The 25,773-nt window shown below is 45.7% G+C and overlaps 2 protein-coding genes across 3 annotated transcripts; both read right to left on the bottom strand.

The window, feature by feature from the left end:
- Nucleotides 1-217: 217 nt before the first annotated feature.
- Nucleotides 218-10,439, bottom strand: LOC133279342 (haloacid dehalogenase-like hydrolase domain-containing 5). 2 transcript variants are annotated; one of them, XM_061472930.1, is made up of 7 exons: nucleotides 9,883-10,257; nucleotides 8,648-8,760; nucleotides 6,957-7,050; nucleotides 5,745-5,778; nucleotides 4,684-4,858; nucleotides 2,391-2,579; nucleotides 218-1,613 (listed from the first exon to the last, which is right to left on the bottom strand). In XM_061472930.1, exons 1-7 carry the CDS (start codon nucleotides 10,123-10,125, stop codon nucleotides 1,217-1,219), a joined length of 1,245 nt encoding a protein of 414 aa, XP_061328914.1. In that variant the 5' UTR covers nucleotides 10,126-10,257; the 3' UTR covers nucleotides 218-1,216. The 2 variants fall into 2 exon arrangements, with proteins under 2 accessions (XP_061328914.1, XP_061328915.1); XM_061472931.1 differs by lacking the exon at nucleotides 2,391-2,579 and having other exon boundaries at nucleotides 9,883-10,439.
- A 5,030-nt stretch (nucleotides 10,440-15,469) lies between these two features.
- ISY1 (ISY1 splicing factor homolog) lies at nucleotides 15,470-25,426 on the bottom strand. Its single transcript, XM_061472843.1, has 11 exons — nucleotides 25,400-25,426; nucleotides 25,307-25,329; nucleotides 24,210-24,261; nucleotides 22,708-22,773; nucleotides 21,967-22,009; nucleotides 21,688-21,800; nucleotides 21,356-21,473; nucleotides 20,722-20,844; nucleotides 18,433-18,536; nucleotides 17,176-17,259; nucleotides 15,470-15,704 (listed from the first exon to the last, which is right to left on the bottom strand). Exons 1-11 carry the CDS (start codon nucleotides 25,424-25,426, stop codon nucleotides 15,597-15,599), a joined length of 861 nt encoding a protein of 286 aa, XP_061328827.1. The 3' UTR covers nucleotides 15,470-15,596.
- Nucleotides 25,427-25,773: the final 347 nt, after the last annotated feature.

Here is a 25,773-nt window from a genome sequence, read left to right as displayed (position 1 = left end):
ATCCAACCATAAAAATCTGACACACCCCAAAGTTATGGTGAGTGACAGTTGTGTGTAAGTTGACCTCGTTCTTAAACCACACTTCACTGGCTTCAGTTTCCTACCTGGTGTCACAAGTACACCATACACACCGCTATAACAAATAACAGAAATACATCTTCAAAGACATCTTTTGGATTAAAAAGCTTAAAAGTATTTTATAAAAATAACAAATTACTTTTATTTTTAAATGAACAGCTATAAAATTCATGAACCAACAAACATGTAACAGACACAAGGTGAAATATATTACACTAAAGGCCAGGTAATTACCACAGTGGTATGAAGCTTCAAGTAAATTACTAGGCACTTTTTACCCAAACAGTAGTCACTCATTCCATGGAGAAGTCCAACTGACAGGAATGCCTGAAACATCATTGCTGAAGCTTTCTAAAATCCTAAATTCCTCCAAAAAGTGCAGATAAAAAGGCAAAGACAAAAGGCCAGGTATTCTGCCACACAAGACACCCAACGTTAGCTGCTTTCCTTACATGACTGTTCAGCTTAGTTGGAGTTTCAAAACTGGTGTTCACAAGTCTGCCTTCTCCATCTTACAACCGCATTTCTATTAAGGCTTTACATGTCAGAGCAGGGAGAAGCTGTAGCAGCTCCAGACACATGGAAAACAGGTAAAGAGAAAGGCTGCAGGGTTGTATGTGAGCAAGTACAAAGCAGAACAGACTTCACTTTGCTCTAATTGGGAAAAGTACTCATTAGCTGCAGAATCCCAAGTGGCAAAACATATGCTCTGTACCTGCCAGTTTGTAAGCGTGTGAGCAACCCCAGCCCCATGGGCCGACACTCTCAAGATCCCAGTTCCTGGAAGCTGAATCTTCCAGCAAACAGAAGTAGTCACATGAGAATTGAGATACCAGTAACATGCATAAACTGCTATGAGAAATTGCTATTAAAATACCTAACATAATTGAAAGGAGGAGAATGAAGGGCAACTAAAGCAACAAATGACGTATTTCCAAGTACTTTAAAAAGCATTGTTGATATTTAATATACTTGTATTAAGCAAATTAATATACCTAAGTTTACTTAATATAAGATTGTATTCATGTAAAGCTTAAAAATTTTAGAAAGCAGCAGTTTCTGGCATGATTTTAAAGCACAGTTTGGTTTGGGGGAAGAAAAGCATAGCACTGAGTAGTCCTTAAGAAATGATGTCATTTCAATAAGGTGCAAAGTTCTCCAGCTGGAAGACCAGGTCTACGGCAGCATCAACATCTGGTACAATATGATCTGGCTCTACTAAGCCAGGCTCAAATCTAAAATCTCTGTGGCCATGGAACACCGTTTCAGCTATGCTCGCCCTGGTATCCAAGGGCACCTCGGTGTGTGGGTTGTAAACCCCGGTACAAACAAGAACAGACCTACAGTGGGCAGCAGCTGCGGATGCTAACTCATTCTCCCAGCTGTTGTCTATCTCCTCATCCTGAGAGAGCGTGGCGGGTCCCCTGCCACCAGCAACTTTGGCCTGAACCCAGGATTTTGAACCTTGTCTGGAGTTCTCTTCAAGACAGCGATTGTAAAGGTTAGCACCATAGACATCAGTCATGAGATTATCTCTGGAAACAGAAGAAACAGCTTAGTCAGCAGGGCAGTTGGGGTTGTCGGACTGCAAAGTCTGAAGGACATTTATGCAGTTTTGGTTTAACAGTTTATTTTATACTTTACGTGACTTTATGTGGGAATATGCAAACCAGAAGAAACCCAATTCTATAGTTATTTTATTACACAACTTTCATTAAGCGTGACATATGATAAGAGTAAATAACTCCCTAGTGAAATTTCAGTTTGGAAATCAAGGATAGGTATTTGCAGTCCATGAATGAGTTCATTATATTTCCAGTCATCTTGGAGACTCTGGAACATCTTTTAATACAATACAGCTTTATCTCTATCTATGAAAAGGATTCTATGATGGGACAGCACACGCAGTAGCGTATGACTAAGCTTAATGACCTCACAAATAAAATCTAGCTCTACATTCTCTAATAACTGTTGTTTACCAGTAATCCTAATAAAAAACCACCCATGCAAATCCTTTTTGCTAGATTTACACAGCCTCTTGGTGGGGGGAAGGGAATCAGGAGAAACCTTAGCGGCATCTAAACCACTTTTTGTGCTTCTACAGAAATAAGACATAGAAAGAGCAAAGTATCATTCATTTTCAAGATTAGAAACACTGAGGCTCCAAAACACTGTAAGAAGTACACCGTAGTGCCAAGAATATTAGTGGTCCCAATGGTATGGGAAACAAGCTAGTACAAGTTGTGGATCTTTGCTGGTATTCCTGTTGTGGGTGATTTGCTGCTGTACTGGTTGGACTTGGGGTGCCTTACCCGACAGCATACAGGGTGTGAATGGGGTGCTGCCACTGCCTCTCTGCTGCCTGGGCCCTGATGAGGTATTCCGCGTACTGGTAGGTCACTTTACTGGGTTTGCCCATGAGGGCCTCATATTTCAGATCTTTGCCTGTGATCTTCTTGTAGATGTTTTCCAGACAAACCATGAATGTTCCATGCCCAAACCTGCCCACATAGGAAGACAAATCAAATTATATTAAGTGCAAATTAAAAAAACACATTTGTATAAAAAACTGCCTTTTTTATTTCATCATCTTTTAGGAGTAAATCACATCCTGTAACTATGGAATCTCCCTCACTTTCCACATGTTCCAATGCGACATTTCCACAGCTGTTTCACTGAAAATCAAGTGCTGATTAGCTGAAAAATAAACACCACAACAAGAACAGGTTATTGGGGCAGCACAACAGACTTATCTGTTCTTAAAATGTGGTAGTGCTTGTGTTAGTATTAATTGCACTTAAATAGTTACAGAAGTGACCTTCCTGAAAGAATGCCTGGCCTGTGATCTACTCTGCAGTGATAGAGCAGAATCACCAAAATCAACAAAGAGGAGAAATAGAAAAGGAAGGACAGAATCAGACAGAAGGAAAATTGATCTCTCCTTAAAATGGTTTTGGTATACCAAAACCCTCCTGTAATATGGAGGCAAAAAAACCCCAACTTCCTGGGTTTCTCTAAAACAGATGCAAAGGAGGATCAAGGAACAAGCTATGATTTTACAGCATGCTTTGGATAACTGTTATTCTCATCAAGGTGCAGACAGTGATGATGGGTCATCATCCAAGCCAGTAAAGCAGTAAGTTAGAAGATGTAATCTGATGGTAAAAAAAAAAACAGTTTTACTTCACTACTAGTGAAACACTAGTTCAGGGTGTGGAATTAGGGATGAAGTAATACGCATCACTTGAGAATACCATATTACCAAAAGCACCCTAAGAAGAACAGAAAGTTGCTATACAACAAATGATACATACTGCTTCAGAAGAGCTGCCAGGTAACTTCTAATGCACATAGATTGGTATATCTGCTCAAATCAAGGTCAACAGCGTAAAAAATACACAAACCCACCAATATAATAAGCATCAGAAGCAAGTAGAGATGTTAGAAATTAAGTCTCTAGTGGCCTACAAATTGAAATAGTCCTTTAAGGAAAAAAGCTACAAAGGAGAAAGCAACTGTAGTACTTTCATAGGTGGTACCTAATTTGTTTTTCTGTATTAACCCTTCATTCCCCCTCTCCACCCTGTTTGTTGCTTTCTGCTATGAAATACCAATAAATGATCATAAAATTATTTCCAGTAATTACTAGCAACAGCTTCTACCAACTTCGTCATGGCATTATATTCCTGTAGTGAAGGTAGCAGCTCTGACACATGCAACCTTGTCATACTGTCAAACTGAAAGGGAAAAAAACAAACCCAGCTTTACACTGGATCTTTCCCAAAGGGCATAACCAAAACCATGAATCTGGTTCACTGTAAATATAATGGTTGCCTTACTCTAGCCTGAAAACATCACACATCTGTCTTTTAGCAGCATGCTAACTGGAGAGGATCTTTGCATCCAGTAAGGACAGCTGACAAGATCCTCAACCCAAGATCAAGGCAGCAATCAAGTCACACTAACAACAATGACTATTTCAGTGTACATTCACATTTTGACTGGGGGAGAACAGAACTACTGAAGGAACTACTGTTCCTTGAAAGAACACACTACTGAAAACAAAATCAAACAAAACCACCATCAGAGATCATGCCACCTAGTTCTGTGTGTTCTACTTGTTTCATCCTGTGTTCCTTAGAGAGCTCACTATATTGTCCTCAGCTCAAAAACACTCACTGCTTTCAACTAGCAGGTTCAATTCTTCACCCTATTAGAAAAAGTGGGGTGGAAAGGAGAAATACCAAAGAAGGAACTAATGAAATGAGACAATGGCCTTGATATTTGTTTTAGTTTTTCCTTTGAACTGAGACACTGAGGCCCTCAGGCAAAAACTTATCTTCTGGGAGCAGAGAAACAAAGGGGCTTAGTGTGCAGAAGCAGCTTTTACCATGAATAACTGATTTCCTGAGTGCAATGATGTAGACAGCAATAAGGCAGCACTTGCTGAAAGTGCATGGCTTTAGAGATGCTGTCATCAATGCTGAGACCAACTCTGAAGCTGTAGCAAGCATTTGGTATAAAAGAATTACCCGATTTTCACTGAAGATATGAGGTAACACCAAATATATCACGATATACATACATGTTACAACGTGTGCTTACCTTGGAGACTGTGCTTCAGCTACCCACATCAGATCCATGTTACAGGCAAGCACAGGAATGTGAGGGTAATTTTCACAGTGATAGGGATTTCCAGGGTAGCCACTTGTCAGCAAAACGTCTATTATCAGCTGCAGGTTGGTCTCCCATCTGACTGGTTCCCCAAACAAAACAACAGCTGTGAGAACAAGAATTACAGAGCAGAGTTATGGAATTAGCTAACGGGGCACCAAATCTCTGACACTAAAACTTGGTCTAAAGAGACTGAACAAGTAATTCGATTTAACCATGAACTGAAACAGTCACATTTAACTTTAACTTCAGGTTTTACTGTATTACATACCCATTCTTGCACAGCGAATCTCAGAAGTAACAGCCCTCCTCTGCAAAATCTACCAGTTTAAGGATTTCTTTTTTTAATTGGCTACATTTCTCCACAGCACCACGAAATATTAACTTCTAAATGGCATTTCTCAGTCTTCCACACCCTTGTGAATTCTGCGTTTACACCCAGTGTTTACACAGATCAGAGATATTATTTTGATCAACTTAAACCAAAATTTGATTGCTGTTTTTAGACCTTTTTTCTGGTCCCCAGCATCATCTGGTGCAGATTTTATTAAATCCTGAAGTTGAGTTTCTACTTTCCTGTACTTCAGAGGAGAGTGAATGCAGTGTGCTTAAACAAGGTGCATCTCATACTACAGCTCTGAAGTGACCATCCCAACCGCTTGTAAGAACAAGACCCCTTATTTCTGAACAGAGAAATTCATTCCTCATTCATGACAGGAAGACAACAGCAGGCAGTTAAAGGAAGATGAAGAGGACAGCAGACCTCTGAAACGCCAAAACCACATGGCTCAAACCTGCACGCATTAAAAACACAGCTGTCACACGTGATGCAGTGCAATCAAGGAGAGATGCCATTACCGAGGACACTTCAGAATTGTCTCAGCCAACTTTCTGAAGTTCCCAGCAATCTAAAAATAAACCCCAATTATAAAGTATGACAAAGATATTTCATCTCTTAATGGATAGTTGCAAGTTAAATAAAGACAACTGACCCTCAATCTTGGGAAGTTCCGCAGCAGAGGGGGACTGCAATAAGAAAAAAGTGAAAGTTTTCTACAAGATTAAACAACTCCTATTATTTTTAACAGAACAAATTCAAGTATAGCCCCCACAGCTGCCTTCTGCAACACTCCCAGGAAATGCACCCTCGATTTTAGTATATACCTAGAAACTTTTATCTCAACTCTGAAGTGAAAACTCGTGGCAAGGGGACAGCAGACAAGTTCATGTCTAGCTTCCTGCATCCATTTAACTGCCTCTGGCAAGCTACAGTTGCTTAATGTACTTCCGTATCAAAGTTGTTTAATTTACTTCTGTATCAAAGTATGGATGTTTGCTTTGCCACAGGAGGAAGAGGCCTCCAGTGTTAACGAGGCATTTGAAAATTAGCTTTTGAAATGTATTTCTTTAACACTGCTAAGGAAGAAAAACATGATCTGTAACACATAACACATGTGCTAAACAAAGAAGAGTTTGCACTTCATGAGCAGCTCTCCACAGTGACAAACAGGTAACAGTTTCTTGAGCTTTGACACCCACATGGCTGAGAAGCAAGGCAGGAGGTGATAAAACTGAGTTACGGATTCTGTGAACCACAAAGGACCTCCTGACTTCACACGGGAGAACCGCACTCTGCAAACCAAGCCCGAACATGTGCAGTACCACATGCACATTTACTGAGGGTGCATTCACATCTTGAAGCCAGCACAGTTCAGTTGAAGCCACACTGTATGTACTGTTACTATTTAAATACATTTGAATAATGGTACAAACAAGAAAGGGAATAAATTGCAGAAAAATTAGTTATCTGCAACGCACTGGCTTACAATCAAAGCAACCTCACAGGCTAGAAACACTACCAAGACAATCCTGTACGGAAGGAAAAAGCTTATTTTATCTTACACACACCTGAGGAAGCTGATCAGCTTTCCACGACAGAATCTGAATGAGGTATCTGTATAAATGGTAAGTTTCTCCACAGCAGTAAGTTACAAAATCAAAGGTTATGTTAAAGGACTACCAAGAAAACAAGCCTATAGAATTGTTCTTGGAAATGATGCAATAAAACAAATAAAGGAGGAGAAAAGCAACGTCAGAACACAACGTAAGAACAGCATTAGCTCCGTAGTTTAAATATTGACCCCTGCTATAGAATGTGATCTAATGAGCAAACGAAGAACTTGAAAACAAAGATACACACTCACCAGAACATTAGGTCTTCTGTCATGGTCAACTACATCTAGCAAAGGGTGTTTCTCCCGCAGTGTTTCAATGGTAATAGGTTGACAGAAACCAAGGCTGGAAAATGCCAGTTAAGGATACAGAACTGCTTGTATTAAAAGAGTTTAGAAGTTAGCAATTCCATTTTAACAATTTTAACATATGCAGCTTACCTGGTAAAGAAAATTATTTAGGAATGAAAGCAACAGACAGACTGACTTTTTCTTCACTAAGATAAAAAGATGATCATCCCATTATTGATAAATGGGAGACCTGTGTGCCTGGAATCCTATGACAGAAATTATACATAAATCTTTCTCAGAATAGGAGATTAAAAGCAAGAAGCCACTCTCCACCTGCAGTACTCCAAGATCACCTTCACATAAGCAGAAGTTTATGTGGCAGCAAGACAGCATCTTGTGCAATTGTTACAGGAAAGAAATATGAGCTACTTGAGTTACAGTTACTGTCCCCACAACCTGTGCTTTCCTCAGGCCATTAGAGCTGAAAGCATGTCCCTAGGTAAGCAAACACCATAAAGCTCAGCCTCTTGCTAAATGGTGGCCTGAACAACTGGGTTTAATTGTGCTCTACAGGGAGTGAAGATAAATACGGAAACGCATCGGGAAAGGAAAGGACCAGAAGGGGAACAACAACCTCCTGATTTGTGTAGTAGTATTCTTAAATACTGATACACCCCATTAATTTAAACTTAGTTAACAAGAGGAAATCAAACTATACCTACTCATTTACGTAAACAGCAGTTGTGAATTTAGTCTCAGTGCAACGACATCATCTTACAATGCAAATGAAAGGAAGAGCAATTGAAGTCTATCAGTTACACAAAGCAAGCCCCTGAATTCACACCATGGGCCATTTGTGAAGTTATTTTCAGACCCGATTATCTCGCATGAAAATGCTATCCAACAGAAATACAGCTTTTGTGTTCAGTTTGTAAGAGACTTTTCTCTTAGCTGTGCTGAACTAATTTTGATTAAATTGGAATGTTCCTTCAGGAACTTTTTCTCATCTTTGTATCTGAAATAACAGTTATAAGTTGCACTTATGTTTTTTTACAGCTTATGACTGCAGTAACTTTAATTAAAGTCCCAATAAAGGAGGAAGCTACTGGAAGCATGAGTGAAAACTGTGCAATAGTTAAGGTCATTAAATTACAGTTTGAAGCTTTGATACCACCATTATACCAACATAATTCAAGTTCTTTTTGGCCGTTAGCGTAGATGTGGCAAAATACTTTCCAGTGTAGTTCTGCTCTAGATGCTGGTCACAAACCCACTGTGACCTGGCCTGGTTGCATGCCCACCTGCAGATGCTGAGCCACTGAACTACAAGTCAGATGCGATGATGTTACAAGAATGCCACACTCTCACCCACTGCAGAACACAGACCCTTGAGCTGAAGTGTCATTTACACAAGTCCAAACAAATTATTTCTCTTTTCTCTTTCCTCATTAAAAGCAGCAAACATCAACACACAACCACTTTCAAAACATCAAGTTGACACCACAGTACGAACTACCACTGCTGATGACTGCACTTGTAATGCTGACATATTTAGTCGTCACTTAATCCACAGGATCCCCTGATCTTGATTAAGGAGAATACTTAAACAGAAAGTTGTTGGGTTGGTTTTGTGGTTCGGTTTATAAAGATACTCTTGAGCAATATCAAGAAGAGGTCCTTGTCCTGATACAAGAACACATTTGTCATGGTACCGCTTGAACATCCGCAGAGGACTGTGTGACATCACCACCTGGTCCTGGGAAATCTGTGTGGGATTTCAAAACAAGAGGAGTTTGTTGTTGTCCAGATCAGCTGTTTATGCGTGGATGTAATCAACAGCTGTCACAAGGCTATGAGTTACAAAACATCAAGCAGACCTACGTAAAGCCCAACCACACCATATCTCCTAAATTGCACAATGTGTTTATAATACGCCAGGAAAAAAAATCATCACTAACAAATTGTCATATAGCCCCTTTTCAGGTGCCAGAATCACTCCATTCAACAAGAACACAAGGTTTTCTCTCTTAGTTTTAAAGGGATGCCAAATGCACTTAGAAAACAAACAGGGAGGAAGGATCAGAACTGGCCTAGTTCCAATCACGGTCCCTTTGCTAGGCTGCAGCACTGATTTCATTGTATCAGACCTTCTTGTCTTAGTTTCCATATCCCCATTCCTTCGATAGGTATAAAATCAGTGTAAGTATTACCCTAGAAGGACACTGTTATGAATCACTGCTTATCACTTTTACAGATCTAAACCCCCCCCCAAATCATCGAGATGTTGTTTTACCCATGACCCAGAGTTTGACTGGTACAGACATGCCCATGTCTGCTGGCCCTTCCCAAAACCAAAGGCACTGCAGGACTCACTTCATGGCTTTCTCTTAGCAATGCTCAAGCAGTCTCCATGGACGGAAAAGTCCTATTGCCTGCAGTGCTCACAGATCAGGGGGAATGAAGTTTTACTATCCACAAACTTGGGGGTTGGAATGATGTTTAAGGTTCATCCTGTGATTCTGTAACAAAGCCAGGCAGGAAGCTCCTGCCTCACACATCACCACAGAAGACACTCACCGGCCAGAGCAGTGGTTCATGGGATTGGCCCACGCAGGCTTTTTTCAGGAGGAGAAGGCAAGATTTATTCCCACAATAATCACATTGCAAAGAAATACCATTACCACTGGAAAAAGCAGTGCCTTCACCAGCGGCAATGCCACTGGCTTTGGACAGCATGTTTTACTTTTATAACACCTCCAGCAATGCATATCAGGGAGCTTAAGGGAAAACCAAAACTGCTTAACTGAGCAGCATTTAATGGAACATAATACATTTGACACATTCACCACAAGTAACTAAGGAAATGAATAGGATTGATGGCACTCACTGGAACTCCCAGTAGCTGTGACAACTGATCAGCTTTTTCCTGGCGAAGGCAATTCCCTGCATTGGTGACAAACACCACAGGCACCACGAACTGTCCCTGAGAGTTCACTAGCTTCTGGAAGGCTGTTTTTGCAGCAGGAATTGGAGTCTTCCCTCGCACCAGTACACCATCAATGTCAAAGAGAAACCCAAAGGATGGCAGCACGCTGAGCTGTAAGAAAGAATTGGAAAGAGAAGAGTACATTAGTTATTCCCATACTTACGTCTGTTTGATAAAGCTCACAATAGCTCAGCCCAGTGAAACAGACACTCCCCAGAGAAGGGATGGATCCTCAACTTTGCACATTTCAATATGCCTTACAGACATATTCATGTGCTAAAATACGTACTGTGAAAAAAGGAACCCTACAACTCCCCTTCTCTTATGCCTTATGAGTAGTCCTTGAATGCTTCAGGAGACAGGGACAAACTGAGGTAAACTGATAAAAAGGTACAAAATACACACTGCTGTGCCAGCAAGTCACACTTCTCATTGATTTAACCCCTCTCTATTTCACAGGCAATGTCAATGCCCAGAACACTAACCAAATAAACTACTAACACAGGAAAAGTGGAGCAGCAGGGAGCTGATGCCGAGTTTTACATGTGGCAGACTAACGCCTGTTGGTAAAGTCAGCTCCTCCTTCAACACAGATGCTGTCTGAGTCCCTAGAGTTTATATCTTGTTGCCTGACTTTGAAGAAGTGAAGAGCTTTGTGAGACCAGGAAAGGAGAGCAAGGCTAACTGGGGGTAAGAGAAGAGCTGGGTAATAAGCCCAAGGAGTGGCAACAGAGAGAGGACTGTCAAGCAATGAAACCGTTACTCAATCGGGCTGGAAAAGGATGGACCAAAAAGGATTTGTAATCTAAACTTCAGGTCCCTCCCAAGGTTAAAACGGATCCCTAACCCCCTCGTTCATCGTTTGATGAAACAGGGGCGACAGATCCAGCGTGATGAGGAGAACAGGCACCAAACGACCCCAGCCGATGGCGGCGGGTTCAGCTGTTTGGGCACAGGCTGACAGCGACCCAGCCCGCTGCTCCTGCTATGCAGGGACAAGGACACTGCCTATTGAAGCAGCACCCTGCTCCTCATCAATTATTCACCTCCTGCATTCCTCCTGCAGCTGGGCCCGGCACGGAGATGGGCGCCGCCACCGCTGCGCTGAATGGGATGGAGCTGCCGGCACAGCCCCGGAGCTGCCGCGGGCATGCAAGTGGCTGCTGAATACCCAGGAGCGAGCACATTCCCCTGCGCAGCCCAATTCAGTCAAGGCAACCCTTGCCGTGTACTGCATTGTCATTGCTGAACTGAGGCACTCGGGCTTTGTCCAGGTCTAGATACCAGAACTCCTCCTGCAGCCCTCTCCCCTCTCCCTCTGTACTCAGCAGAACCCCAGCCCCGAGCCGGTGCCTCCCAGCTGCCGGCAGCAGTCTCGGGGATGCCACAGTGGAAGGAACCCACCCACCCTGGGCACGATGGACACAGAGCGGCCTCCTCGGGGTCTGAACTGCCGCGGGAGGCTCCCGGCGCTACACCGCAACAGCTCTGTGGTAAAGGCAGCTCTTCCCGGTAGCTCTGCCTCCCGTAAAGCGTGGAGACCACGGATGTGAATCCTGCGGTGAACAGCACGAGCCAAAGAGCATCCCGGTGCTGAGCATACACGTTAAAAACACTACGGGAGGGTTTCAGCGTGTCCCGCAGGAAACAACGACGTTAACACTTCATTTTCCCCTTCAGGCCATAGAAGGCCGCTCTCCCGCCGCCCGGGAGCCGGCAGCGCCCAGCCCTGGGGCAGGGGCTCGCAGACACCCAGTGAAGAGCCCCAGGTCCCGGGGGAGAGGCTGCCCCCGTGCCCGGGAGGGACCTGACCGCGGCCGCCTGACGCCGTTTCGGTTTCTCCCCGCACCGCCCCGAGGTGCCCGGCCCCGCCCCGCGGACCCCCCGCTTGCCTTGCCTTGCTGCCGCTGCTCTCCCCGGCCGCCGGGAGCCCGCCCGGAGCGCCGCAGAGCCCGCTGAGCGCCGGCAGCCCCGCGGGGCCGGGCCTGAGGAGAGCGCGAAGCGGCGGCAGCGCCCGGCGCATGGCGGTGACAGGGAGCGGCCGGGACAGCGCCGGCCGGGGCTCGAACCCAGGGCCTCAGGCGCAGGGCCACGCCCCCTCTGGGCAGAGGCCACGCCTCCTCGGGGCATAGACCACGCCCCCCATAGGACATAGGCCACGCCCCCTTCCGCCCCGCGCAGGGTCCGCGCTCACCGAGCGTTTCCAAGCGCGCTCCGGCAGCGGAACCCGCGGCCCCTGCGCGGGCAGGGCCGGGAGCGCGCAGGGGTGCGGGTGCAGAAGGGCCCCTGCGAGCGCCCTCCGGAGCCGGCGGTGCTGGGGCTCAGCCGGGCTGTGCCAGCCTGCGGCACCCGCCAGGACAGACCTCATCCGGAACGGCCCCGGGAGGGAGCCTCCACCGCCAAGGGGCTCGGCTTTGCCTCAGTAACAAAGGCACCGCTCTGCTGTCCGTCAGGAATCGAGGCTGCCGGGGAGGAATCGCATCACGGTCACGCAGGGACACGGCGTGAGCTGGAGCGTGCGCTGCAAAGGCACTGATTGCCACCAGGCTGAGGGTGGGCAAAACACGGAATAAACACAGCAAGGGGACGGTCTGCAGCGCTGGCACCGGGGATCGATCTCATCTGTTAACGCTGATCGGGAAAATCCACTTACCGCCTCGTAGTGCCAACACATATTCCCCACCACCCTCCTGGACAGCAGGAGAAGGCGATCCCCCGATGGCGCTGCACTCACCAAAACAAGGAGCAAGGAGGGTGTCTTTTGGTGGGCTCCACCGCGGTGGCTGGCACTAAATGAAACGGAATTGAATGTGTTTCTAGCACACAAAAGCAGCCAAGACTGGTAACAGTGAACAGCCTAATCCAGAGGTTATCCCCTCACAGCTCAAGCCAGGGTCGCACAGAGCTACACGCTTCCACATAGAAAATGACATTTATTTAATAACCTTGACGTGCTCAGAGCTGAGGCACCAGAGATGGCACAATCTATAAGCCTGACACAACACACAGGTCTAAGTGCAGCTGCACACTCAAGGGAGCGTTAACACAGAGTATATGCACTGTTCCATGCTTCAGGACAAGCTACAAGCTCACTCTCGCAGTTCTGCCTCCAGAAGCTCCTCTGCCCCAACCCCAGCAGCGATCTAACAGCCCGTACAGCCAGCAGAGCAGAGGCATTTTGCCTCAGGCCACTGCTGCCAACAATTACTCTGCAATTTGCTGGCTCAGATGCAGCCAAAAAAAAGCATCCAGCTTAAAAAGCCAGCACTTGGAGCTAGAGCCAGTCCCCAGGCCCAGCACAGCCTGCACTGCAGCTCCACGCTGTTTCTGTGCATTGATCCCATTTCTGTGCTGCTGAGCAGGGACCAGCATCATCCTAAACCCCTCTTTTTACATCATTATACTGGTCTTGCCGAGGGCTGGAGCTGCTTCTTTGAACACAAATGCAGCTCCTATCCTGTCTTGGATTTCCCTCTATCAGTTTACTCTCTTTTTTTATGCTTTCTGTCATTATCACTGTGTCCCTGACCTATCTTCACCATTCTGTTCTCTGTCTTCTATGTTACATATTCCTACTGTGACAGAAGGGATCAACCAGTGGTATTATTAAACTCCCAGACTGTGCCAGGCCATAAAAACTAGTCAGGTTCCCCCCCCCCCCCAAAATCCAGTTTGGTTATCTCCAGCACAGAGTTTAGCAGATGTACAGCAGGACTGGCATTCCTCTTCCCCTGGAAGAAAAGCTGTTGTACTGAACAAGTGCAGTACTGAACAAGTGCAGTACTGAACAAGTGCAGTACTGAACAAGTGCAGTGCAGCAGGAGCATGGTTGGCAGGGGGCTGTTCACAACCCAGCTCCAGCTCCAAGTGCCTTTCTGGCAAACCCCTCTGGCTGCCCAGGTTGGCTGTTGGTGTCATGTCTCCCCTGCCCTGGTCACACTATGGGTATCATCACGTGTGTTGTGACCAACACTCCTGCAGTGTGATCAAGCCTTACAACCTGCCTGCCAATGCCCTCAGCTCCAGGAACGACGTCAGTGCCTTAGTACCAGGCGACAGCGCCTTTATCCTTCATCTACTAACCTTTTCCATAGGCAAATCACATTGCTCCGATCCGGCACTGCCAGACCATAAACCTGTTGGCACATCCCACACGGAAGGAGCCTGTTTTTCCACTCCTGGCAGGCAGGGGTTTCAGGGAAGGAACTCTGGGAAACAGCAGTGCCTTTTACAGCAAGGCAGATAGCGTGTGGATAAAAGCGCATCACCTCCTCTATACCCAAGAGCAGAAAACACTCAAGGGCCAGAGCAAAAACTGAAAACAACTTTGGAAAGATGCTCACAGCTCAGAGCACACAAACCACTACAAATCATACACATACCCATTTGCTGCTTTATTACAAAGCAGAGAAAGCTACACTGCTAACAGGCGGAGAGAGGAATGTGTGTGAGGTTATCTGTCTGCTTGCTGTTTACTTGATCTTTGTTAGGATTCCCATTTGGCAGCTATGCTTCCCACTCTTTCAAGGCTTCTATTATTTGATCATTTACATCAAAAAGTTTTTCTCTATAAGTTAGAGCTTTGATTGCTTTGGAGTGGATTATTTACAATAGGTAGTGCTGAATACACAAGAGCACCTAGAAACTCTAAGTAGTCCCAGACATGGCTAGGTGGTTGTTAAATACTATATTCCTTCGACAGCACTTCTACTCCATGGCTGCAGATGCCCAATTCAGGATCTCACTCATTCTGTATAGTCTGTACAACAATGTTAGTCACCCATGAGACTGCACAGCTCTGCTGTAATCTGCCCCTTGCCACAGGATACCTGAGCCAAGAGCAGCAGGGGATGCAGAGCTCCAGCTCCCCACACAGATGGGCAGTTCTGATCCCATTCTTTGGCTGCAATCAGGGAAACACCACGATCCTTTGAGCTGGAATGAAACAAGACATCGGGTTGTAAATCAGTTTTACTAAAAATGTTTGAACCAGGTACTGCAAAGTTGGACATATTTACAACAGCTGCTGAAATATCCATCACTGAGCATCCACCCAGGCACAGTTACAAACCACAGCAAAGGGAACAGCTTTTAGACAACCTGCATGTGGTACACAAAGAACCAAACCCACCTCGTAGTCACTCCTAAGAGATGCCATCAGAACAGGCTATGCTGGTAAATCAACTGGGCGTAAGAGAGGAAGTTACTTCTGGTCTCAGCTCAGCAAAAACCAACAGGAGAAAGACATGCACACTTAATGGTCAGGATACAGCGTACAGGAAGGCAGTAATGGCACTCAGCTTTCCATTGGGATTTAAGGAGTCACTCCGGTTGTGCTCCTGCCTGTAAGAAGCACCAGTGAAAGGGCTGACAACAGCTGCTGATGATGCAGAGACAAGTGAACCTAGGTTTGATCTTTTTCAGCACTGAAGTGCAACGCATCCTAGTGGATAAACCAAAACGATCGTTCTCCTTCTGCAGAACACCCTGGAACTTCATCAGTTTACTCTTAACATCCAAAGGGACTTTGGCAGATGATAGTGACTGCGACCAGAATACATGAACCTCCTGCTTTTAGCTGGCTTGTACAAAACCCAGGACACACTGGTGCAATGTTACAATCCTAAAAGCGTCTTTGCCTCCTGACTCTGAGCCATGAGGGTTTCACTGGCATACTTCTGAAGAAGCTCCATCTTCTTTCTCCGTACAAGAGCTTCCTCAATCTGCAAATATAAGAACAGGAAGACATTCTGCTTAACTGAGGTGCCAAAGCCTAGCATGTTTAGCTATTAAGAGAGGAGGAAGAAAACCACAGGAAACAGACCATGAAAGCTTTAATTCTGATGTAATTCTAGTGTAAAAGCAGTTGAATTAAGATGAGTCAGGAGTATCTTTTCCATTACTCAACTAAAGCTCATGGAAGTTGAAAGACACCTCCATCTCAGCTCTGCGCTTCTATCCTTTTTAGTTAGGAAGTTAGCTCCATTTCATTTTACTCAGCACAGTCACTTGAGTTTAGTTTCAAAGAACTGTCTCATGCACAGCTTTAACGAGGGCAGAACACATGGAGTCACGTCACACTAATCTGCACCCCTGAAATAACAGTTCAGTGAGTGCCCTTCACAGCAGCAACAGCTACAAACCTCTGACCTAAAGTTTGTCTGGAAGTGCCAGCAATACACAATTCATTAACAAGCATGTACTTTAAAGAGGGCAGGGACACCTTCCACTAGAGCAGCTTGCTCCAAGCCCCTGTGTCCAACCTGGCCTTGAACACTGCCAGGAATGGGGCAGCCACAGCTTCTCTGGGCAACCTGTACCAGTGCTGCACACAGCATCTCTCAAAAGCAAGTGCTGTGAACCTTAGCTTTTCTGTAACTGAGAATCGAGAAGGCATCCCATAGGCATAAGGTATGGAAGGATTTGCCACTAAAAAGGTTACACTGAGTACTGCCTGATTAGAAAAGATTGCTGTGTAAAGCAGTGGTTATGAATCTGTCGGTTCTGACAGTCAATTATGCTCTCTTCATTCAGAGAATACCATCAGCCAGAGAGCAATGGGTTTAATTATTCCATCCCTCCTGCGGTTCTAACAAACCACTGAGTGTGTATTTTGTTGAATGTGCAGGATCATGACTTCAAAGGAGAATACAGGATGGTTATCTGACAAGACAGAAGCAGGGGACAAGCCCCACATGCTATGTGTGTGATGTACAGTCATACCTACCAACAGGTAGCTTCTTGCCTGAGTTATATTTCAAACATCCTGCCCCTGTTAAGGTGATATATACTCTAGAGCAGTGATAAATTTTCAAGGTCATGTCACCAAAATAACTTCAGAAAACTCATGAGAGCAAGCCCTGCAATTCAGACATCATCCCATGAAGTTAATGGGAAAAGTCAGACCATCAGTGGAAAAGGACAGTAATGACAGAGTGGGCAGTCAGGGTTTTCTTGATCATACCACTACATCACTTCCCAATCTATGTAATACTTATGACGGTTTTGGAAGTGCTCAGGTGGAAAGGTAACAGCAATGGTACTGTAATTCTGGCTAGTTCCACAGCATTTGCAAGAGGGTTAAAGAGTAGTAACAAGTCAAGGACGCTTTTACTGGTGATCTGCTGTAAGTCAAGATCTCTGTCTTGCAGGAGCCAGAGCGCATCTCTGCAAGTTAGTTTTGTAACATCTTACCTCCTGTTGAGATGGCACTGGAACGTGTGCGATGAATTTCTGTTGGCCTTCTTCACCTTTCTCCTTGCCACCTTCCTCATCAGACTGACAAAATCCAATGAAAGAAATTAAGCCACATCAAGTTTACTTTCTAAAGGGGTCATCAAAAACAGCCTTTTTCACTTGCTTTGCCAGAAGGAACCAGATAGAGCACAATCAACGCCACAAACACAACAAGCAGGTGAACAGGACCGAACAACAAAGGAACATGACCAGCAGCATGGTCAGATCCTGCTCCTTAACATTTTCAGAGGTATTGCTTTCATTCTTCATATATGGATTTTGCTCCGCTGTGGCTTGGCCAGGAATGTACAGCTATATTCCCTTCTCTTCCATCCCTTCCTGGCTGTCATAGCAAAGCTATCAACAAAAGAGCAGCCAGCTAACTAAGAAGAAAGCAAATGCTTTAAATAAAGCTATGTACCACTTCCCTGTATAGCTCTGTACTGCTCTGCTCTCACACCTGAGTGCTGGACTTATGAATCATGAGATACTACAAATAAAACTGAAGGATACTGAAGGAACCACCAGTCTCACCCGATGCACTATCTCCTTTTTATTCTTGTGATAAACCCACTTAGGTATGGACTGTAAAATAAGAACTAGTTTCCAGTACCCCTTTTGTGGATCTTGGCGGGCAGTATCAACATCCCTTACTTCTCCTACTGGTGCTAGGAGCAGGGAAAATAGAGAAACAAGAGCTATGACACAGCAGTGACTGCAGCACCAGCAAAGCCTTACTATCATGATTCAGCTAGAAACAAGACCCTGACAAGCCCTGGGTTTGCCACACATCGACAGGGTGAAATTCTACTGCACACAAAACTACTCATGCTGTTACTGATGTAGACGGCTGTCCTGGGTTCAGCAGTAGCTTAAACCACAACGATGGTACTCAGAAGTAAGACTGATCAGTGTTAACTAAACACTGCCTTACAAATACCACATTCCTGACAGTGACAGTTAAATCTCACAAGCTCTCAACTGTCAGATGTTTCTCACTCGAGTAAAAAGTCTTCCCTAGCTGCCAGCTCTCTAAACATGGACCAAGTGTGCTCATCTACTACTGATTTTCACTAAACAGAGACGACCGTAGGCTAACTCAGGCAGAGAGAAGGGCAGAACACAGCAACAGAAGGGTTCTCAGCAAAACAGCTCTACGTTCAAGAACGCAGTGTAGAAGAGTTGAAACGTCACATTGCCTTAGCCATCACATACCTCATCGTCATTGACAGCATAGATATCTTCTTCCTCCTCTTCCTCACCTTTTGCAAGTCGTGCTTCTCTTTCCATTTTCCATTTTTCCACTGCTTCTGCTATAACTGGTTAGCAAAGGAAAATAGCAAGTGTATCTGAGAGCAAGTGAGAGAAGCACGGTCCTAATGCCAAAGCTTTGACATCAGACTTCTTGCTCAAGTCCTCTACATTGGCAACGCACACTTACTATAGAACCTCGATGCAGTATCTAATAAAATACATCAACACAGTCTGAGCAAAACCCAATACTGGCATTGTGGAAGTGTGGTAATTGCTAATGCCTTAATTTGGGTGCATTTTAGACCTCTCAATGTCATGGATAAATATCAACCTATTTTCTGAACTGAGGCTAAGTGACACTTCACATGTCAACAGCTGTAGGAAAGCTGATCCCTGTGTAATTAAACATGATTATACTCCTTACAGTGACCAGCCACAGAAGTCTCTTTCTTTTCATCTCATAGTGTATTTCTCCTTTTCTGCAGCACAATCCCACTTCTGTAACTCGCTGCTGGCTCAGAGCTATTAAGCTGCTATATCTCTACTACACAGCAGAGTCCTAGTAGAAGCACTGAAGTTTTAAGCAGCTTAATGAGTGACCACACCAGTGTATAAATACCCTGGGGAGGTGCAAGATTAATGCAAGTAGGCAGTATGAAATGCCTGCAACAGTTAACAGTCAGCAGGCATTCCCCTAGCTCTCAAAGATTAAACACTAAAATGCTCTTCCTGAGAAAGCAAGATCGCACTGACCAGTGGCAAATGCGGGGTTTTGGGTGGGTTTGTAACAGAAAAGGGACCTCAATACTTTGTTTCACAAAAATTTAACTCTTCTGATTACAAAAAACCACAAAGAAAACAGACAACAAGCGGCCCTAAGAGCATCCCAGCTATCGTGCGTTAACAGTATCCAATTTGTACGTTACTAGTGCACCACTGGCTCTGTCGCATCTCTAGCCTGGTTATCTCAAGTGGCACCATCACCAAAGATGTTCATTTTCTTAAGTAACCACATGAATCCAGAGGAGTCACTTCTCCTGTCTGCAGTCAGCAAGATGTGCAAGAACACTGAGTGAGGGCGGCTCCGGGTGTGCTGCACCACGCAACTTCCTCTCGCAGCCATCACCTGTGGGCCAGCCAGCTGCCTGCCACTCGCTTGGTTGAAGGCCCCAGGCTATGCTGCAGGTCCCTGTCTTACAATCTAGCTGACAAGGCAGGATCTCTAACACACAATGCTATGAAGATCTCACACATGGAAAAGCATAAATGTAAGAAGTGGATGACAGTACTAAGTATTGGTTAACAGTTACAACTGCAACAACTTGTAATCATTCAAACAAGGACTTCCTGCAGTGAGGTTTCAATGTCTACAAAAAGAAGCACCATTTAAACAAAACCTGATTGTTTTATCTGCCATGTTCTGTGAGGACCCTACCAGTGGCTCCTACACCAGCACACGTCCAACAGAGCACTGACGATCTGCTTCAGAAGAAGTGATCACAAAACAAATACACAATGCAAACAGCAACCAATTGCCAGGAACAGGCGATGCTCATAAAGGTGGTGCACAGCCTCTTGCTTAAAGCTACACAAACAGCAGGCAGATGTCACACAGTGCTGAATTTTAAAGAGGGTTTCAGGTATGAGGCTCATAATCCTGTTGTCATTACTGGGCAAGTCAGTAGAAACAAAGCCAGAGAACTGAGTGAGCAGAGACATGGATAAACACTAACTGTTGAGGAAGTATGGGTTTCAAAGGAAAAAACATCCACAAATGCATTCATGTGGCTAAATTAACATAGGCCACTGGGCCTTCGGGGTTTCCAGAAGGCCCCCTCTAATCTCCAAGAGGGATAGACAACTGTGCTTATGGATAAATAATGAGGTGAGACAGGAAACAGATGGTATGGCCAGTTCTCACAAAGGAGGGAGGAGATAACCCTTGCGTTCCACAGACCTCCCTGCTGCAACCTACCCTTTTACATTCTTAAGCATGAAAAATGTGGGGAAAAAAGATTTTGCTTCATAGCAAATCACTTGCTGATAGTATTAAATCATTAACAGTAGCAATGATGACTCTGAAGCAAACTATACAGCACACTGCCTCAACCCTGAAATGCCTTACACAGCAATGATCTGGATACCTGCGTGACAGCTAAGCACAGGACAATACCAGCAGGGAAAGAAAAGCTATCTTCACTTTCGAGCCCATCATGACCCCTTCTTGGGCTGATTTTGTATCTCACATACCTTTCTTTTCATGTTCTTGCTCCAGCGGCTCCAGAATACCATCCTCTTCATCCCTGTAGCCATAGTATTCTGCATCAATGGATTTCATAAGCTCAGCTCGAGTCTTCCGAGGCGGAGGGACGGCTGGAAGAACAGTTGTCATTCGTGCAGGTCCATCCTGACAGCTTGCTGTGCATTCCCCATCAGCCTCACAGCAACCCCAGCTACCTCACCCAAGCGTGTGACCAAACTGCTGTCAGTGCCAGGGGTACTGGCATTTTTCTGTGCAGTTCCCATCCTGTGGCAGTTCTCCATTGCTGTTTCCCCCTGAAATGGAGTCCCAGCACTGAGCAAGACTATATGAAAGGAAATAAAAACCTATCCCAAGCTCCCCCCGCTCATGGAGTACTTCCCACAGTTTTTTCTCTGCAGATGGCAAGTAAGGAAGAGCTGATTCAGCAGGCCTGCCTCTCTTCAGGTCCATGGAATTCCCACTCCTTCCATAACAAACCTACATATAAAGTTTTATCCACTTATGTCTATTTATGGGCCAGAAAACACTGCTACTAGCATTCCCCACATAACTACACAGACATTTTACTCAAGACACACTACTGTGTAGGCTCACATCTGGGAACAGTCACTATTTACTTACGTTCCTTTTCAAAAAGTTCTCTAACTCCTGGTAGATCCTTTGCAGCTCCGAAGTATTTGTAACCTCTGTTTCCTGGAACTTCTTTCCCTTCATGATCCAACATTTTCGGCCCAATCCGCTGGGAAATAAAGAAAGTTCATGGTTTAAAGTCTTACTGCTCTTGCATCTTGTATTTCCTGTCTTCCCAGGCATCTCGATAGATTAAAGGATGAGAAAGGAGATCTGTTGTACCACTTCAAACTACCCCACAAGTAAAACACCCCCATGGCTCGTTTTTATACAGGTTCTCTACAACAACTCCCCCATTAAAACAGAAACCAGTGTACACTTACAGCATAGTCAGGGCCTCCCAGCTCCTTTATTCTGAATTCCCAGTGCCCTTTCTCCCTCAGAAGTTTGTTTATTTCATCATTCAGGTCCCGGATTCTGAATTCCCCCAAGCCAGCTGTTAGAGAGGGAAAAGCAATGAATTAGGCAGCTTTCCAGAAGTACCGGAGCCATTCCAGAATTCACCCAATGGGAATGGTGTAGTTCCCATGAAATGGGATTTTTACTGTAACTGATTAGGACGGGGGATTCAAACAAATGAAATGTACTTAGAAAAGCCTTACCATTTTGAATCTGTGCCACCTTCTTGGAAATCTCCCCAATGATCTGGGTAGACAAGAACACAGAAGTGAACTTCCCAAACAAGGCAGAAAAAGCAAAACAAAACCCTAGAAAGATCCAACTTTAAGGTGTCTCTGATCTAGGAAATGAACCCGAGCTTATCGATTTCAAACACCAACACAGATCTCATTCAGACACAAATACAGTATCTCAGAAGCTTTTTACATTTTTACAGCTGTACATGGGAGGGCAGGAGCCTGTGATGTACAGAGAAAGGCTGAGAGAACTGCATTTGATCTGCCTTAAGAGAAAGCAAAAAAGGGAGCAACTTGTTGCTGTCTTCAACAGCCTAACAGAGGGTATAGAAAGGACTGAACCAGGCTGTCTGAGAGATGCACAACACAGGACAAGCAGCAACAAACATAAGTTGAAACCAAGGAAACTGATTAAATTCGAGGGGAAAAAAAAGATCATGAAGAAGGCAATCAAACACTGGAATGGGGCCCCAGAAAGCCGTGGGATCCAAACCCTGATGATTCTCAAATCTCAGCTGGACACAGCCCTGGGCAGCTTGATGGGGTACAACCTGCTCTAAATACTGTGGTGACCTGCCTGATCTTCCAGTCTAAATGACTGTGATTTAACTGTCAGCACACTGAAGAGACCTGAACAAATCTATCAAACCGAGAAGTGCTGAAGTTCTACCTGTTAGACAATTAGTAAAACCCACAGCTTGACATTACCTGTCTCCTCCACTTCTCAGCTTTAGGCAGTTCATTACACTCCGAAGCAAGGAAAGGTCTTCGTTCCTGTTTGACAGAAATCCACACACCAGGAAGTTTTAACCCAGCATCAACACACTTACAGCATTTCCTGCAAACGTTATTGCTTGTTAATCCCAAACTGTGCTACCGGTGCTTCTCCTCCCACCCATTCACAGCAAGTGGAAAACAATGACCATTCACAGCCTGACACACTGAACTACCACAGAATACACAAACGACTTAAACCCACTTTATCCAAAACAAAATCTGTCACTTGCTTTTCAAACCACCACATAATCCTTGCCAAGACAAATAATGTTCCATATAGGACACACAAACTAATACTTCATCCTACCCCATGGATTCTGTGCGCAGTTCTTTTGCCACTTTCCCTACTGTACTTTCACAGCTCTACCCCTTAGATAATAAAAAGCCTTCCCTCACACGACGTACCAGACACTCTGTTCCATCATTCTCTCTGGCTGTTGCTCATGGAGTCTTTTGCACTATAGTTTCCCCAAACTGTTCTTTTCCACTTTCCTGTCTCATCTTGCTCGCACTTGTGTGTGAGGACACCTCAGTCAGCTTCCAGAGTTCCACTGTTGGTCACCCAAAACCTGTCCAACTGGGAACACTGATCCCCACAGCAATATTCTCGCAAATGATTCAGTGAAAACCGCAAAGGAATACCCAGAGATGGTTGAGAATCCATCTCTAAGGGTCTATGTGGATTTAGGGGTGCTATTTTTTCACTGCATTGGTGGGGTTTTTAAATGACAAAGTTGCTAAGCCCATTTTTTTGGCAGCCTTACACCAAGCAAAAAAGCCATGTGAACATGGCACAGCGTGTGAGGCCAGCTCCAACACACAGCTATCACGTGCTGGGTTAACACAAGCCAATGTTATGTCTCATGCACACCCCCAGTTCACAGTGACCCTGAAGGGCCTTCGCTCTGTGGTTCCTGTTGTCAGAATGTTACCAATGAACAATCAGGAGAGGGATTCCTCTGCCTCTCCTGGAATGAAATCCAAGCCAACCCTGGGATTACTGCTGGTAAAACTAAGTGCATTCGCATCAGTTTGCACAAGGAGTTGCAAAAGGAGGTAACCTGAGTCTCAAACGTCATTTTCACTTTCTGCCCAGCACTCTGCCGGTGTTGGCAGCACTACTGCAGTTTGGGGTTTTCTTCAAACCACTGCAGATTCTACCTATATTTCATGAAGACAATGAAAAGCAAGCACTGTTCAACTCGCACTTCCCTTTCACACGCAGAAATTCTTAACCTGGTTATTTAGCTCAGAAAATTCTATTTACCATTTCCTGTTTGGGTCACTGTGAAATACAGTCCCTGCTTCAGGTGCTCCTGTAGGATTCCCCTTCCTGCCTGGGGTCCGACCCGACCGCAGCCGCACAGCTCGGTACATGGTTCACGCTCCCCTCCCCACCAGAACTACCAGAGCTTTAGGGCTTTACATCATACCTTAACTTTTCCTTCCTCCAGCTGAGCCTGGCGAAACCTTGCCAAGGCCGTCCTAAAGGAAAGAAAGGAAATGGATTTACTTCTACACATCCACATTCCGACAGGAACAAGTTTTGCTCTGGATGTTTAGGATGGGCTTCGTTACAGTCTGTAGAAAACAAAGGCTTGAACACACTCACTGACTGGCCACACTGCTGGCCAGCGGCCTCTTCGACACTGGAAATCCTCAGTGGTTCATTTCTTAGACAAATATAGATCTTGGTAAGCAGCTAAGCATTTTTGCCTGCTTAGGATATGCCAGCATGTTAGATTATGAGCAGCAGAAGGGCATGAACAAGTTACAAGCACAAGCATTAAGTTTACCTATCTCAGCAGGGGACACATCAAAAAGCAAACAAAACTTGCAACCCTGACCATTGTGATTCTGATGTGTCACACAGCTGTGGTAGGGCCTCTGCAGCCTCCCCGAGCTATTATTACAAGCTCAGAAAGTGGTTTAGGTTAAAGAACAAACATGAGACAAATTCATTACAGAGTCTCTAATTTAGTAGTTCTAAACATGTGCTTAGCACACCTTTTGGAGAAGTACTCAACAAAGTCAACAGAAAAATAAATAGGCTAAAACCTGTAAATTTAGCCCCGGCAAGTGCCAAGCAAGAAGATTCATACTTGGAATCACAGAGTGCTTTGGGTTGGAAGGGCCCTTAAAGCTCCTCCAGCCCCAGCCCCTGCCACGGGCAGGGACCCCTTCCACTAGAGCAGCTTGCTCCAAGCCCCTGTGTCCAACCTGGCCTTGAACACTGCCAGGGATGGGGCAGCCACAGCTTCTCTGGGCACCCTCAACTCCCACCCCCTGTAGATCAGCACAGCACAACACAACCAAGTGCCAAAACGCATCTGAACTCCCAGTGCTGTCAAACAGCCGCACAGCGAGCGCGGCCATGAGCCACGGCACAGCGGGCTCGGGTCGCTGACACCGGACCCAGCGCGGGGAACACGGGGGGGCACCGGCTGGTCTGCGGGCCCCGGGAGCTGTCCCTGCCCGCACCGGGGCGCCCGCGCAGAGCTGTGGCGGGGGCAGCGGCGGCAGCACTCACATGGCCTTCTCCGCGTTCCGAGCCTGCAAGAGAGAACAGAGGGGCTGTGAGCGAGGGCGGCCGCGCGAGGCGGGCCTGGCGCCGGGACCGGACCCATGGCCCCGGCCCTGCGCTCACCATGGCGGCAACGGGCCCCTCAGCGCTGCCGGAAACAGACGGGCAGCGACACCGGAAGTGGCGCAGTCGCTACCTGCGTACACCGCGGACGTCACCTCGGAGCGCGTGCGCGGCTCGGCGGGTCGCCCCCCAGCGGACGGGAGGTTCCGGTGGCGCTGCGCGGAGCGCGGGAAGCGGCGCCAGGAACGCGGCGTCTGTAGGGAACCCCGTTTGTGGGAACCCCGTTTGTAGGAACCCCGTATGTAGGGAACCCCGTATGTAGGGAACCCCTTTTGTGAGAACCCCATTTGTAGGAAACCCGTCTATAGGGAACCCCGTATGTAGGAAGCCCCATTTGTAGGGAACCCCGT

The sequence above is a fragment of the Pezoporus flaviventris genome, unplaced genomic scaffold, assembly GCF_033815535.1.
Source record: "Pezoporus flaviventris isolate CSIRO_AGI_PZ_B2104156 unplaced genomic scaffold, CSIRO_AGI_Pfla_v1 ptg000073l, whole genome shotgun sequence".
Taxonomy (NCBI): domain Eukaryota; kingdom Metazoa; phylum Chordata; class Aves; order Psittaciformes; family Psittacidae; genus Pezoporus; species Pezoporus flaviventris.
This window is presented reverse-complemented; position numbering and strand designations above follow the sequence as displayed.